Source organism: Topomyia yanbarensis, chromosome 2 (assembly GCF_030247195.1).
Source record: "Topomyia yanbarensis strain Yona2022 chromosome 2, ASM3024719v1, whole genome shotgun sequence".
NCBI lineage: Eukaryota > Metazoa > Arthropoda > Insecta > Diptera > Culicidae > Topomyia > Topomyia yanbarensis.
This window is the reverse complement of record NC_080671.1, coordinates 331,391,219-331,407,200: the sequence shown is the minus strand read 5'-3', so window position 1 is coordinate 331,407,200 and position 15,982 is coordinate 331,391,219. Positions and strand designations below refer to the sequence as shown.

Genomic DNA, 15,982 nt, shown 5'->3' with positions numbered 1-15,982 from the left:
AACAACTTGATATCATAATAGATCAGGACCAGGAGCAAGACAACAATCGGTACAGTTTCATCGAACAGATGGCTCTAGATCACGCATAGACTCTTCGCGAGTTATCTCCTTCACATGCCAGCAAAGCCCAATGGAATGAAGTACAGATCGAGACCGAACTACTGGGCGGCACCTGGAAAAAGAAATTAACCAACAGTAAAACCTTGACACAGCTAACTCTCGCTTTAATTCACGGCAAATATGCAGGTAAACGCATTATCCATACTGATGCGTCCAAAAACTGGGAGTTCTGCGGAATTGGAATATACGATGGATCATCAAACTTCCGCCTCAGCTTAAAACTCGAACACTACGTATGCATCACGTCTGCGGAGTTGGAGGCCATCTGTGTCGCCCTTCAGTATGTATGGCGCTCCGGAATCACCAACGCTGTTATCATGACAGACTCAAAAGCAGGGTTGGAGTTCATCCAATCAAACATAAAGGATCACTATCGGGACGAGATCATTGAAGGTCTATTATCGATGACTTCAAAAACTCAAACCATATTGCAATGGATCCCGGGACATACTGGAATCACCGGAAACGAGATAGCTGACCACTTGGCGAAAGTAGCTCTAGAACAACATCAAATCTGCAACAACAACATGCTTGTCCACGACGTGGTGAATTACTTTCTGCATCTTGGAAATACAAATGCACAACAGTGGTACCTCAAACAAGCTTCAGAAGACGGGAAAGGACGCAAATTTTTCCAGATCCAAAATGCGATTCCGACCAAACCCTGGTACACCGGATTACAGCTTACCAATACAGAAACTCGCACACTGAACCGCCTACTAGCAGGACACGATTACTCGGTTTTTTGGCTGTTCCAAATGAGCATGATACCAGACTGCACATGGTCAAGGCTTCTGTCTGTCACGTTACATTTTTACGCATATTTCATAAGATAAGTCAGCAAAAACAATAAAACCATATTCTATCACAACTGCACATTGTTAAGGTCACTAAACCGCACATTTTTTCTACAGAAAGTTTGTTTCTATCATGAACCGTTTTCACTTTATTGTCATTTTGATACGTCTGTCACGTTACACAATTTTCGCAGTTAATTTGGAGGTTGCCCGACTAAATAGAAAAAGTCTGTTCCGTGGGCCCCCAAAATTGCATGAAAACAGTTTTAAGTTGAAGCTTAGAAAGCAAGGAAGAGTTTGAAATATAGTTTTCCTGAAGAAAAACTTTGTTTTCGATTTTATGGAGTATTGTCAATGATCTGTCACGTTACAACCAGAATCTGTCACGTTACAGTTCTGCATTTTCATTGAAGCAAGGATATCAAGACAATCGTACACAAATCATCCTTAATTTAGGAACTGAGCATTAACGGGAAATTTCATGTTTATTTTGAAAATCATATTGGTTTTGATGAACAAACTTTTGAAAAGGTCGTAATTTCACGAAGTAACATATTATGTCAAAAGAAAATCCAAAATAACTTGAAAACATCTGAATTTTGAACGATAATTTTCGTGAGCATTTTGAATTGAAAACCCATTTTGAAATACATTCTATAACTAAATCATTTAAAGAAAAAAAATTAAATAAAAATTCGAAATTAAAAGAATTATTGAAATATGTTAAAACTTTTTATTATTATTTTCTCTACGATGCAATCATATTTTAAAGTTTTTTTATTTGCAATTATATTTTAAACGTGTTATGTTTTTTGCGTTTGGAATTTGTGAGTAATTTATTAAAAGGGCGTATTTTCACTACTAGATATTTTTGTTGAAAAAAAATCAAAATATTTTGAAAAAAAAATTCTTAAGAGCATTTTGCTTCGAAATTCTATTTAGTATTAATATTGTATAAGAAAATTAGATTTATGACTGGCAAATACTAAGAAATTTAGAAGAATACTTGAAGTTAAAAATGTTTTCTTACTAATAACTTCCTAATAGTGCAATTATAGTTTCATCAGTTTACAGGCTTTCGTTAACAAAAAAAACATTGTTTTTCTGTAATTGCATTTTCATTTTTTTTGTTTTTTAACAATATATTTGCATTTTTAACATTTTTTGCTTTCTTTTTGAAAAATATCACCAAAAAATATTCACACAGAACAATTAATTCCCTAGAACTCGCTATCATATAGTTTTGCTGCACAAATGGCGATTTTCGAAAAATATATATTGAAAGTAGCGCATTCAAGATCTCATATGCCCTTTTTAAATATTACTCTTGAATAAAAATTGTTTGTTTAATATTGAAAAATACTTAGTCTCCCATATACATGAAACGTAAAAGGTTTCATCAGGATCAAAGATGGTCACCAATATTGACGCAATCCCGCATAAATCTGTACCATATTCCAACCATTGCATCAAACGTCGAAAAACCATTTTCCATATGGTACGTTCAACAATAGATTAACCATTGCTTGGTATAATATCGAACATAACCAGTGTCGTTTTTCCATACCCAACCATACAAACAACGGGTTGTTAAGAACGGTCACCATACCAAAATATGCGATTTTCCATATACATTTTAACAACATACCATTCAAGAACTATACAGATTATGGTGACATGCATATTTTAGATCTAGCGCTGCATAAAATATTGGTGGAAAAAAAACGTCTTCCCATTCCACATTTCAATTCTATCGATTGATGAAATTTTATTTTGTTACACGCAATCTTCTGATGAGAGTTTCGTTGAGGCTAAGTGAACTGTCGCTTTATCCAATTGAGCTATCGCCGCAATATTGTAAGACGAGGATTTTTGATCATGTTAAGCTACAGGTTTTTAGAGCAGCGTCAACAGATATGCGGATAACAAAGACCAACAGAGCAATATTAACCTCTGGCACAAAAGTACAATGTAGTATACAAATCTTCAATATAGGATATATGGGAGGTATAGCAAATGGTAACTATAATGGGTATGGTAGTAAAACAGTTCAATTATAATGGTGGAATATATCAGTAGTATTCCCAATATGGTGAGCATTATATGAATAGTTTGGAAATGGTTCCGAAGATTTCGGGAATGGTATTTATTTATACGGGATTGAATCAAACTTGATAGAACTGCTTTACAGCAGAAAAAATCTGTCACGTTACATAAGATAAATTGTGTTTTCTTAAAAATTAATAAAACTTTAAAGTTTTCACAATACAGTTTCAAAAAGTAGACTCAAAGTAGTAAGAAAAAATGCAGGTTAGACATTGTATGCATGCTGTTGGTGTGGTCCACAAAACTTTTTTGAATTTTTGATCTGTCATGTTACAAGTTATTTGGTTTCCATTACTTCACAATTGAAAATAAGCAATAATCCATATTCATCAAATTTTTTCAAGCAATATCATCAAATTTAAATTAGACTACGATAGAAAAATGTGGTTGCAAGCAAAAAGTTGAAAATATGGATTTTGTTTACCTTTTTATCTCCTTATGGTCTTTTAGTCACTTTCAGGTCATGCAAGTAGCATCAACAAACTTTCATAAATGACAGACATGAAATTTTTTTCTGGGATCACCATTCATATTTTTTAATATTAGAGGTTATATACATACGGAAAACAAACAGTTTGACGCAAAATTTGATAAAAAATAATTTCGCCTGTGGTTGCCATTTTCGGAGCCTTGACCATATGCGAAAGATGCAACACGTTTGAAAACGCAGAACACATACTTTTCCACTGCATCAATTACTCGCAAATCAGACACAAATACGCATTAAACAACGACAGCAATATCTACCAAGTTTTCAACACCAAAAACATAACAATACTCCGCAATGCAACAGCCTTCCTCCGAGAAATAGACAAAAAAATCTGACAACGGCTCACAAACATGAATGCTCCTACAAAAATGGAAAGCCAGTCGACAGTGCTGAAAGTAAAGTCGATGAGACTAAAAACAAAACACCACTGGCTATATAGCAATCGCTGTGCCATCCCCACGGCTCATCTGTCAAAATTTGACATTTAAAGAGCACACAGAAAGAAGAAGAAGAAGAAGCATACTAATCGAGTAACTGACGAAAAAATCATTCGTCCAATTTATGAGGAACTTCTAAGCGATGACCTTTCCATGCAATGCTTGGGTGGTCACACGAAGAATTCGAACGTCAGGTCATTAAACTCGACGATTTGATCTGTTACTCCAAAGCACCTATACACCGGTTAAAAAATTGCCACCTACTTTGGTGGGAGGATATTTAATGAAGGTACAACACAATACAGTTCCTTAGTATAAGTATTAGACCGGCAACAATTTTGACTTTTTTTCGGAACACTGTTAAATCAAACGGTAATTGGCTTCACATACCATTTGTCAAATATGAGCCTTTTTCGAAAACTCTGCAAATATAACAACATCTGCAGATATATAGCTTATGGTGTAAGGATCAACATTGCCAAACACTGAATATTGATCCGACTTTACAGTAAAAACATATTCTCATATAAAGTTATGCGTTGCCTCTCTTTTTCGCACACGCTTAGAATAGGAAATTTCAAAAAAATTGGTTGGTCTACAAAGTTAAATAACTTTTTAGGGGAACCCCCAATCAATATGCGATCTTCAACAAAGCTGTTCATTATAAGATAAGCTACGCGACCAGGGGCGGCGAAACACTTTACGCCCGAGTGGGTAGAAAGCATAGGGTGAGGGGTCCATTAGTAAGGATTTTTTTTCTTTTTTCGCAATGCACACGCTTACATTACATTCACATTAAATCACGTTCGTTTATGCAAATAGAATTGTGGTACATCGATGTTTTCAAATATGTGTAGTGCGAGATACATGCGTTGCACATCTAAATTATTTGAAATGGTTCAAAGTTTCGAGTGGGTAATTACCCACTCGGTTATTCTCGAGTGGGTAGTACTACCCATACTACCCACGCTTTCCGCCGGCCCTGTACGCGACTGTAAGTTTTGAGGTATGCAGGGTTACTATGAATTTTTTTATTGGAATAAGTTTTTATTTCCGAGTTTGCATATATATTACTATAGACCCTTGAAATTTCTTGTGAGTAAACTAGAGCTATCGGAAAATTAGTGCAATTAATCGATAATTAGTCCTTTTTGATATCGAAAACTTGAAATCGCGTATTCTTCGCTTACCATACTACGATTTTTCTGAGTAGTCCCGACAAATATCAACAGCAGTTATTGACCGATTGAAACGAATCAATGTTTAAAAGCTTAGTACCGTAAACCGGGGTGAAATTGATGACTTTTCGAATTTATCATTACATATTTTTAGACGCAACACATTTTTTCAAGTTTAATATTTTTAAACCATGTACTGTTGTATGGAGAACAAGATTGAATGGTTTTACCTAAAATTGTCCGCTTACAGCTATTTTTCAAAAAATATTTCAAGTTGAAGTCAGTTTTCGTGTTCCGGGGTGACTTTGATAACCTTCATGTTCATCCACATTAAGTTATTGATGTCAATGTGTTTCATTCAAATGTTTGCTTAAACTAATTCTGGAAAGATACTAATTGTTAAATAGATGTTAATTGGTATTATACAAAGTATTTTAATTTACTTAAAATTCGAGTAACCAAAATTCGTATAATTTGTGTCCAACTAGAATAAAAGATTCTGAAAACCTTTAAAACTGCTAAAATTATTTTATTTCAGTTCTTTATCAAAGTACAATCAGTTTCATCCATTTTAACACGTTGGAATATTGAAGAATAAAAAAAAATGTTGTGAATTTTAGATTAAAATAATTTAAAAAAATTGCCAACTAGTTTTACAAAAAAATGTATTTAAAATAAACAATCTCTTAAAACTAAATTTGGCATATCCCAATCTAAAACTCGCTTGTAATTTATTACTTTTGCTCAATCAGAATATATTGGCTCAAATGGCACGTTCCCCGTACATAGTCGGGGATTTGTGCCTGGCCACTTTACGAAGCTTCGTAAAAATAAGGTAAAGTCAAATTTCGGTTTTTTGAAGTTTTTGTACCCCAAAACCGAACAATATACTCAAAAAGTATAACAAATCAGTATTTCATATGCTTAGAGTAAAATCATTCTAAATTAAAATGATTCGGTCGACTATTCTGGTTCAATAAGCGATCTACGAAAAAAGTTTCGAGTGATCAAAGTCGCCCCGATGATCAAAGTCACCCCGGTTTACGGTAGTTGAATTCTCTTCTAGGTGAACACGGTTTTTGAATATTTTTATAGCAGGTAGAATTCAAAAATTCATCTCAAACATATACTTATTTTGAAACTTCAAAAAAGTTACCATTTTACGAATTTATGAGTTCAAGCAGAAAGTAAACTAAAGTTTTTTTTGTTTTTAACAGGAATTGCGAGCTGCTTTTCTCTCGCCAATTAGGTACTACAGGGACTAAGCACTCCACTAAAAAATAACCTATAAGTCCGCAGTTTGTGGCGGTTTTAGCAAAAAATAAGTTATATAAATATATATAGAAAAATTCCCAAAATTTAGAAAACTAAATTGTTTTTTGTTTCTGTGAAAAATCGCAATAATCCGCTTCTTTTATGCCTCCTAAAGCAGGCAACCTCCTTAAGTATGTAGTGAATGTATTCATTTGTCAATATTTAGATCTTATTTTCATCATTATAGCAACTATCCACCTCCGACTCCCATATCCCTAGTTCTCGTTACAGATTCTCGTTACAGATTTATCTGTAACAAGAACTGGGGTTATTTCGTTACAGCTGTACCATATGTATTATTTCTGATATTCCGATTCATTATCACTGAATGTTTTCTGAGCCAATCAAGTAGAGGTTGAAGAATAAAAAATCTTAAACTAAGCTTTAATTCAACAACAGCTACTACAATGAAACGCACAATACTAATTTTGTTCAATAACCAATAACTAATACTACAATACTAATTTTTCCCAATAATCTAATAACAATTTCGAAAGAATTGTTTCTATCAAATGAAATTACAATCATGTAAACAGTAGGTTTCCCGTTTAACACAGAAATGCAATGCTTCAAACCAACAGCAAGTTGCGAACTTTTAAGATTTAAATAATCTTCACATACATCTCACTCGGCTTTGTCATGCAAATCTGCTAGTAATTAGTAGTCGGTTCACACCTACTACCGACCCCAATTGTCTATTGACTAATGCTTACCCGGGGGACTTTTGTTGACAAATAGAAGCGCGTTCCCAATCAACGGATAGCCTTTGGGACCGTCGAGCTTGGACGCGTAATACAGAGCATCGGCGAACTTTCGGTACAGATAAACTGCGAGACCAATGGTCCCCAGAAGCACTGTTAAAGCAAGGATCATTTTCGTTCGGTACCACAAATGTCCTCACAGTTCATTCAGTTTGCAAGGGATGCACTTTTGCCCTATCGTCGCACGCTGATGGCGTAAATGGCGCGAAACGTGAACAACGCGCGAATGCTTAGAAGCAACTGAACGCACTGCTCTGCCTGGAATGACTAATTAGGAGAGGATCGCCTCGGAATTGTGCTGTTTCGAGACTACAGGCTAGTGATTACAACGTTGATTCAAAGTGCATTTGACACTGAAATAGTGCATACCTAGGCGTACTAAATGCTAGACAACGTAACGCGGTGCACTTGTGCATGTAGTAACCTATATAGGCAAGTTGATCGATTGAAAAGCGATAGTGTTCTCGTAGTAAGTGCATACACTAACATCTCTATGCTTATGAGTGATAGATTTGAAGGCTGCGTGCTCCACGTGCTCTGTAGGCTACAAATCAAATTTGGTTGAGGCAGGATCTGTGTTGCTCCTGGCGATACTGAACTTAAGATACTATTGATTAGTACACGATTAAGAACCATATCTGATTTACAAGAACAATCAACCTGATTCTATATGTTTCTGATGAGCTATTCGTACATCCCAGAAAGCTTATCAGACAAAGTTGAGCATGCGCATTGTAAATGTTATCTTGGTGATCTAGAATAAATCCGCTCAACCACAACATCAATCAAATTAACGGCGTTGCTAATATACCACTTACAGGTATGTTGATGGTATGGTAATGGGGGATTCGTTTCACAAACAACTGCGTGATATCGTTATACATACTGAATTTGCATTTCAAAAGATGAAGCGACTAGTAATTACAATTTGCTGTGTAAAAAGGGGGATACAATTCGTTTAGTTCATTATAGACATATAAGCTACAGTGCTTTTAGGAGGAAAATTTTATTGTCGTTGATGATGATCGTAAAGTGATGGACTCACAATAAAAGAAATGACATGTTTGTTGAAAAGTGCAATCCAAGATGATCATTTTAATTTGGACAGTAGGATGGGATGAAGCTGCGATAAATTGTATTCTTGATTTTGTGTTGCGTTGCGTTGAATTCTTGTCCAAATGACCAGAAAGTTTGTGGTACTTAGGCTCCCTAAAACCAGAAGTTTGAAGTAGAATACTTCTAACGTTTCAATATGGGGGCCCGTTTCAAAATATCGGCTGTGGCAGTCGCGTCAGATTTTGAACGTTAATAACTTCCATCATACTTAATAGAATGATTTAAGGTTTAAGGCAATTTTATCGAAAATATGTTCCGCAATGTATTATTAAAATTTGGAGTATGGATAACATGCATTAATACCGAAAATACTGTGCTTTAAAAAATCTTTCAAAAACTACCGAAAATGGTGAAAATTTTCAGCTCATCTCGGCCAGAGCCGTCAATATCGTGCACCAACCGAACACTTAAATGATGAAAAGTTTTAAATATAGGTCCGCTACAGATTTGTTTCTATCAACATTCGTATTTGGATCGAAGTTCGCGTTTTGAAAGTTTGTAACTTTCATTGTACTTAACCAAAATACACAATGTTTAAACCAATCAGTCAGTCATAACTTGCATGAATAAAGAAAAAATTAAAGGGTTGTGTACAAGAAAGTACCACGATGACATTAAAAATGCGACCATTTTTGTGAGCCAGCCATATTATTCGTGGATACATCCTGTAATGCCATCGACTTATTTAGGATTACACACAAAAGGTAACAAATCGTATCCTCTACGGAATCTACTACACAATTGTTTTGATCATTTCCCAACAAATTGCGCAAAAATCTATTTGTTCTGTACAGCACCGCGATAATAATTTTTCCGTCAATGTCACTTTTCTGGCTCAAATTTTTGTAGGTATTCTGTTGCTTCCATTCAATTGGTCGCACATTTTTTGCATATTATTATAGAAAATAACTAACCCGATAAGAGGGAAGTTATTTTCCAAAGCACGAAATGGAAATTTCATTTGTAATTCTTCTGAGAATGATTTTGTGGTCCTATTAAGGACCGTTTGTTGTGAATATTATTTCGACATTTCCTTGATATTAATAATGCGACTTCTGTACACGTCTAGTGATGGAGGTAATTTTGAGAGCGCCTTTGTTTGATGCTGCTAACGGGGAGTATTCCTTCCAGGAACTAACGAAGCGGGTCTCCGGCGACAAGCGAACTGATTTCAACGATGATCAAATACAAACTGAAAACATTTTTCTATAGACAATTCGTTTTACCTATCTCAGATGTGGTTCATCGCCAAAAGGCGGCGCCAACAAGTAAACCACCAATGAAAGCACGGCTAAATAATGCTTTTGCAAAATCATTTATATCAAAAATTTACGATATTCGCAATTGAGTATGAGTTGGTATCTCTTCAGTCTTGAGAAACTCGTGAGTCCGTGGTTTCTATTAGTCTCCGGTTGACTCATCCACATCCACAGATAGCGTGCCAGACAGGTGAATTTCGACAGCATCTTATTCCATGGTATCCAAATCGGGTAAAATTGCCATAGCTACGAGTTTTCGAATTTGCGGGTACTCAGGAATCAGCAGCATCCATCTAGCTCAAATGGTACGAATGAATCGTCTTTTCATGATTTTTCTGATGGAAAAGATTGGGGAAGTGGTAAGGTTAGGGGTAAGGAATATACCCAAGAGATCACGAAGCGTTATTAAATGACTTCAGATATGTACTATATTCGCATACAAAACATATTCTTTACGGCTTCATAGTTCTATAGAGATCATTAAAGTACACTTCGTATCGGAAAAGACGAAAGAATGTGCCAGAATAGAGCAAGTTCAAAAGCACCTTAATGGCCGTCAGTAATGATAACATAGAGCTGTGTTTTTTTGAAAATAAGTTCCCTTCTTTATCGACACAGCAAAAGAAACAAAATACCTTTCGATAACGTATCCACCCTTCGTCGTTTGACATGCCGACTGTTTACATTAACGATTTATTGCCTAAAGAAATGAAATTCGATCCGCAGTCGAAAACCTTGTCTCAATTTGGTATACGCGTTTGATCACCCAAGTAACCATAAGCACTAATTTAAAACTCTAAATTGACTATAAGTTAGCATTGCTATTGCTAACTAGCCGCATACAAGTATTTTAATGCTTCAACGTACCTAAAATTTGAAATATTAAATCTAGCACTATATCGACATACAGAACATAGACATCGTGCTAAAAAGCTTTTGAAGTTAAATGCAAATATAGAATCTTCTTATAGTGCTTTGAGACACCGAACAATAACAAATATACCTATGCGTTACAATAATCACCTAAACTCGTATGCCTTCCTGTAATAAATGATGAGGCAATAAACGTAAAATCAAAATGCAAATTTTGCACGATTCTTCGACAAAAATCCAATTGCAAATATAATCCACGTTTGCGTAATTTCAACTAAACGTCTAGGTATCGTTTGGATTAAACCGAATATACAAGCAAATCTTCTCACAGATCAGTGATCAAACGCATATACCACATTGGGACGAGCTTTTCAACAGCGGATTGAATCCCATTTCTATGGGCACTAAATCGTCAATTTAAACAGTCGGCACGCCAAATGAAAGAAGAGCGGAAGGGTGAGTGTATTATCGAAAGTTTATTTTTTCATTTGCAGTATTGATAAAGAAAGGAAAAGTTATTTTTAAACGGCTCTATATTAACATTGCTGACAGCCATTAAGGTGCTTCTGAACTAGCTCTATTCTCACACTATTTCGTCTTTTCCGGCACTAAGTGTGCTTTAATGATCTCTATAGAACTATGAAGCCGTAAAGCATATGTTTTGTATGCAAGTATAGAACATATCTAAAGCCATTAAATAATGCTTCGTGTTTACTTGGGCGAGGCCCCAAATCGCCATTCTATCTCAACACAATCCACTTTTAGAAGAAAAATTCCTTGAACGTGCTATAAAAATACAAAAATTATCCATTTTAATCACCAGTTAATTAAAGTCAGTCTACCTTCTCATCTCGCCCAGAGTAAAAATCTTTCCACTATAGCTACACAGCAAATAACGTGCTTACACGAATTATCTCCACATGCCCCTGACATCGTGTAGTAAGACTTTTTTAATGTCAAAAGACAAGCATGTAATGTCTGACAACCGAAGTGTTATGAAGTTTCAATTAAAAATTCTTGCAATATAATTAATTTGGGCCTGAATAGGACCATTGGTTTGTTTTATCGTGGGAGGAAAGTTTCGTTCATTTCCGGTAGCGGCGAATTTCTCACAGGGTGACAATTCCTGTTCCGTAGAATTTGGCTCCTCAACGTCACCCGGTGTTGAGGTACTTTCGCGGATGGTTTTTGTTGCTGACTGCTTGCCGATGGTCTGTATGGCGCGAAATTTTCTGCTATTCTGGTGTACAACGATTGATGAGAAAACCGACCGACCAATATTTAGTATAGTAGCGCGAATCCGCACTACTATTACTCTCTTGCTCGCTCCTTTTCATTCCTTTCTGTTACTAATACTAGCATAACCTAAACGAATACGCGTCTTTTCCCCTCCAACCATTTAGTGGGCAGTGTTGCCAAACGCATTTGCAGCTTTTCATCAATAAAATTTCAACAATATTTTCAAAGAATGTTGCAGATTGGAAAAGAAGAAAAATTAAAGGGTTGTGTACAGGACACGACCACGGTGAAATTAAAAATGTAGCTTTTTTCAAGAGCGTGCAAATGAATTTTATCTATCACACATATCGACTCACGTTCTTGTTCACTCGCCTGTTTTCATATGTTACAATTTGCTATATACCCTCCCAGTCAAAACATAATTTATTGAAGGTCTTTTAACGGTAATCTATTAATTAATCAAGTATCTCACTAGGTGATTGGCATTATTTGGCTGATCCATCTAGTAAAAATAGGCTGGTCTGTCCAGAAAATATATTCAAAAGAAAAGTTCCATATTGAGAGCTGTGATGAGGAAGCCCACGCCCGCCAACGGAAATATACAGATTCTCCATGAAATATGAAATTTCATTTTCCATTTAAATTTTCAATAATGTACTAGTGAACTTAAGTAAACAATCTTAAGTTTAAGTATTTCTTGATCGATTAGTGGTGAAAAAAATGAAATTATTTGATAAATTACATTGTTATGCAACGTTCGCACTACCAGTTAAAACGGGTTTTTATGCTATCTTGGGGACATTTTTCTTGTTGCTAATTATTAACACGTGTTATAACTCTGTAGTGTAAACATTGTATTATTAAACCAATTCTGCAGCGTTTTATGTTATATAGGTGTTTTATGTGGTAATAGGACTGACATAATTATATCTTCAGTACAGCGGTTTGTTTCATAATTTAAAACAGATTTATTTTGAGATTTAAATTAGTATACCCAACCGTTCTATTTGTTGTATACTTTGAAACGCGATTAGAACTGTGTTTAAATACATAGAGCAGGACAGATACTCTGACTGGATAAACTGGGAAAACAATTTTAAGTCCAGTAACGCTTAAGACATGGCTTGAATTTGAATCGAAAAAGAACACCCGCTTAAACTGCTGCTGGGACGGTAAGTTCTGTTTTAAAATTTTCCGTTGTGTGCAGTACGAAAATAAGGGGTTTGAAATTAGAAAACAAAAAGTTCTGCTCGGAATGTGATTGTTTCCGATGCAATCACACTCAGATTTTTCACGCAGGGGATACACTGCCCATTAGAGTGACAGAAAAAAATGACCCCCATCGGCCCACCCCTGAGTCGATTCCTAGTCCCACCAGGAGTGTCTACTCCAAATTTGAGCCAAATCGAACAAGTCTAGCTACCGGACCAACGTGCTTGAAGTTTGTATGGGATTTTTCGACAATTTACATGGAGAAAACCCTCTTGCTCACATTTTCGCCGCTAGGTGGCACTGTATACATCAGATTATCACCAAAAGTGAAACTTAAGAAGATAATTTTATTATCTACAACTTTGTTGAAGACTGCAAAGCGATCCGACTCCAATAGGAAAAGTTATTAAACTTTTAACGAAGTGATGTCTGAGCCAGTTTTGCATGGGGCCTAGCAGTGCATGGTAGTGTATCAGTACTAGGTTCTAATAAACTAAACATTTTTATGGAATAATGGTTAGATCTAGCTGAATAGTATGTTCGGAAGAATTGTAGTACATAATACGAGTTATGTTTTGGTTAGAAAATTCTAGTTCCACATCTGACCGCATAGATGGCGCCAACACAAACTTTTCAACGAAGAGAGATAGAAATTAGGTGTCTTCTACAAAGTTGTAGAACAAGAATATTGCAGTAATTCTTCTAAACATTTCGATATTCTATCTCTCTCCGTTGAAAAGTTAGTGATGGCGCCATCTATGCGGTCACAGATTGAACTAAAATTTTCTAACCAAAGCATAGCTCGTATTATGTACTGCAATTCTTCCGAACATACTATTCAGCTAAATCTAACCATTAATCCACAAAAATGTTTAGTTTGTTAGAACCTAGTACTGATACACTATCATGCACTGCTAGGCCCCATGCAAAACTGACTCAGACATCACTTCGTTAAAAGTTTAATAACTTTTCCTATTCGAGTCGAATCGCTTTGCAGTCTTCAACAAAGTTGTAGACAATAGAATTATCTTCTTAAGTTTCACTTTTGGTGATAATCTGATGTATGCAGTGCCACCTAGCGGCGAAAATGTGAGCAAGAGGGTTTTCTCCATGTAAATTGTCTAAAAATCCCATACAAACTTCAAGCACGTTGGTCCGGTAGCTAGACTTGTTCGATTTGCTTCAAATTTGGAGTAAGTACTCCTGGTGGGACTAGGAATCGACGCAGGGGTGGGCCGATTGTGTTTTCAAAAATTCAATATTTTTCTGGGCAGTCTACTGCCCATATAAGCATAAGAGTCCCATATGGATTTTGGTCGAAAATGAGATATCTGCTGGATTGTGTTCTGTATCACCACTGAATCATAATGCACAAATAAGATTACCAGGTTTGTTCAGAAAATATCGAAAAAAATACCAAAACATGATTGTCCCATCCATAAGGCTCAATGAAAAATGTAAATCTTGAACAGCGTTTTTCTCGGCTTGCTGTTTTTCAATATGGGACTCTTATTCATATATGGGCAGTACAGGCCGTGTAAATGAAAACCGCGTAAATTTAAAAAAAACGCGTTAATGAAAACCGCGTAAATTTCAAAATCCGCGTAAAAAACCTGAGTGTACTCTCCTATATAAAATACTACGCTGCTGAACAGTGCAATAACTACAGAAGCACGTTGTCAGATGCCTTACTGATAAAAACATATAACCGAAATATGAAACATGAAAACCAATAGGCTCTTTACCCTACGCAGCTAGAAAGCGCCGTAAACATGGATTCCAACGTTACAACGCACACGCATGCATAAAAATAAATATATTTTTTTCAAACGCAACACTATTAAGCAGCACACACCGTATTGAATTAAATCCAAACCACCCCGCCCACCCACTTTGCAAATCATTCTGTGACACCGTGCTGGTACCCGAGAAATCCGCACACGGCCACCGCTGCCGAAAATGCATAGCGTCTACCGCTTATTGTAGTGCCCAAACGCTGCAGCCATGATCTTACCCGTTAGACATAAGAACAAAAACTGATTCAAACGGGTACGCGTCACCGTTGCGCTCAAACACGACAATTTCACTGTTTCCAGCCCATTTGTGTTACTATATTGATTCTTAACAATGAAGCAAAGCGGTTGATATCATTTTTTTCGCATTCCATGAATTGTAAGCCGAGAAATTAATGAATTAGTGAGGCACCCTGCTTAGTATGGTGAAAATAGGCATTTTACCCTATATGGTTTAGTCACTTAGGTGCGAGTGTGTGCAAATGCCAACGTTGCCGAAAATCGATAGCGCTTATTGCATCGCCCGGAGACGATGTTGCTCGTATGGGATAAGAGCAACAACTGATTTGAACGGACATGCGTTGCTTCTATTTATGACTTTTCGTGTTTCATTGAGTAACTAAGCTGCCCTCTCTTGACGGCTGTGTCTGAGAAATCTGCATCACGAATGGTAATTTTCCCGTTTTTTGTGAACTTTTTAATTTTACCAATTTCCAAAAGTCTACTTTTATTGGGGAGATATTAAATTATTACCAATATTTAAGTAAGGTGTTTCTGAATCGGTTGGTGTATGAATGATTAAAATCCATCTAGTAATATCGGAGTTATAAGCGTGCAAACCTTACATAGTTTCGTTACATGGGAGATAGTTTAGATTTTAGAATGACACCTAGCCCCAGATAGTGGAATAAGACATTTTTAATGTCAAAAATAATTTGTATTTTCTTGACCATAATTATCATAACGAATCATTTGAAAATTTCCCATTCAAACGTGATTACGTTCAATAGCATTAGATTTGAATTAACGCCCCGAAATGTAGTCACGACACTATGGTTATGTTGCAGACATTACCCACCCATATTTTAATGTAGAATACATTTAAGCTTTCAATATAGGGGTCCCGTTTCAAAATATCGGCTGCGGCACCGCGTCAGATTTTGAACGTTAATAACTTTTATCATACTTAACAGAATGATTTGATTTTTAGGCCAATTTGTTGAAAATATGTTCCTCTATGCTGTATTAAAATTTTAAGTATGTATAACATGCACTAATAACAAAAAA

The 15,982-nt window shown here is 35.9% G+C and overlaps 1 protein-coding gene across 1 annotated transcript in view; it reads right to left on the bottom strand.

Annotated features, from left to right (window-relative positions):
• Positions 1–7,487, bottom strand: part of LOC131683920 (cytochrome P450 4d2-like) — a 97,192-nt gene extending 89,705 nt beyond the window's left edge. The window contains exon 1 of the mRNA XM_058966331.1: positions 7,156–7,487. Coding sequence (XP_058822314.1) covers positions 7,156–7,315 — 160 coding nt within the window. The 5' untranslated portion in view covers positions 7,316–7,487. The remainder of the gene's footprint in view (positions 1–7,155) is intronic.
• Between the last annotated feature and the right edge of the window lie 8,495 nt (positions 7,488–15,982).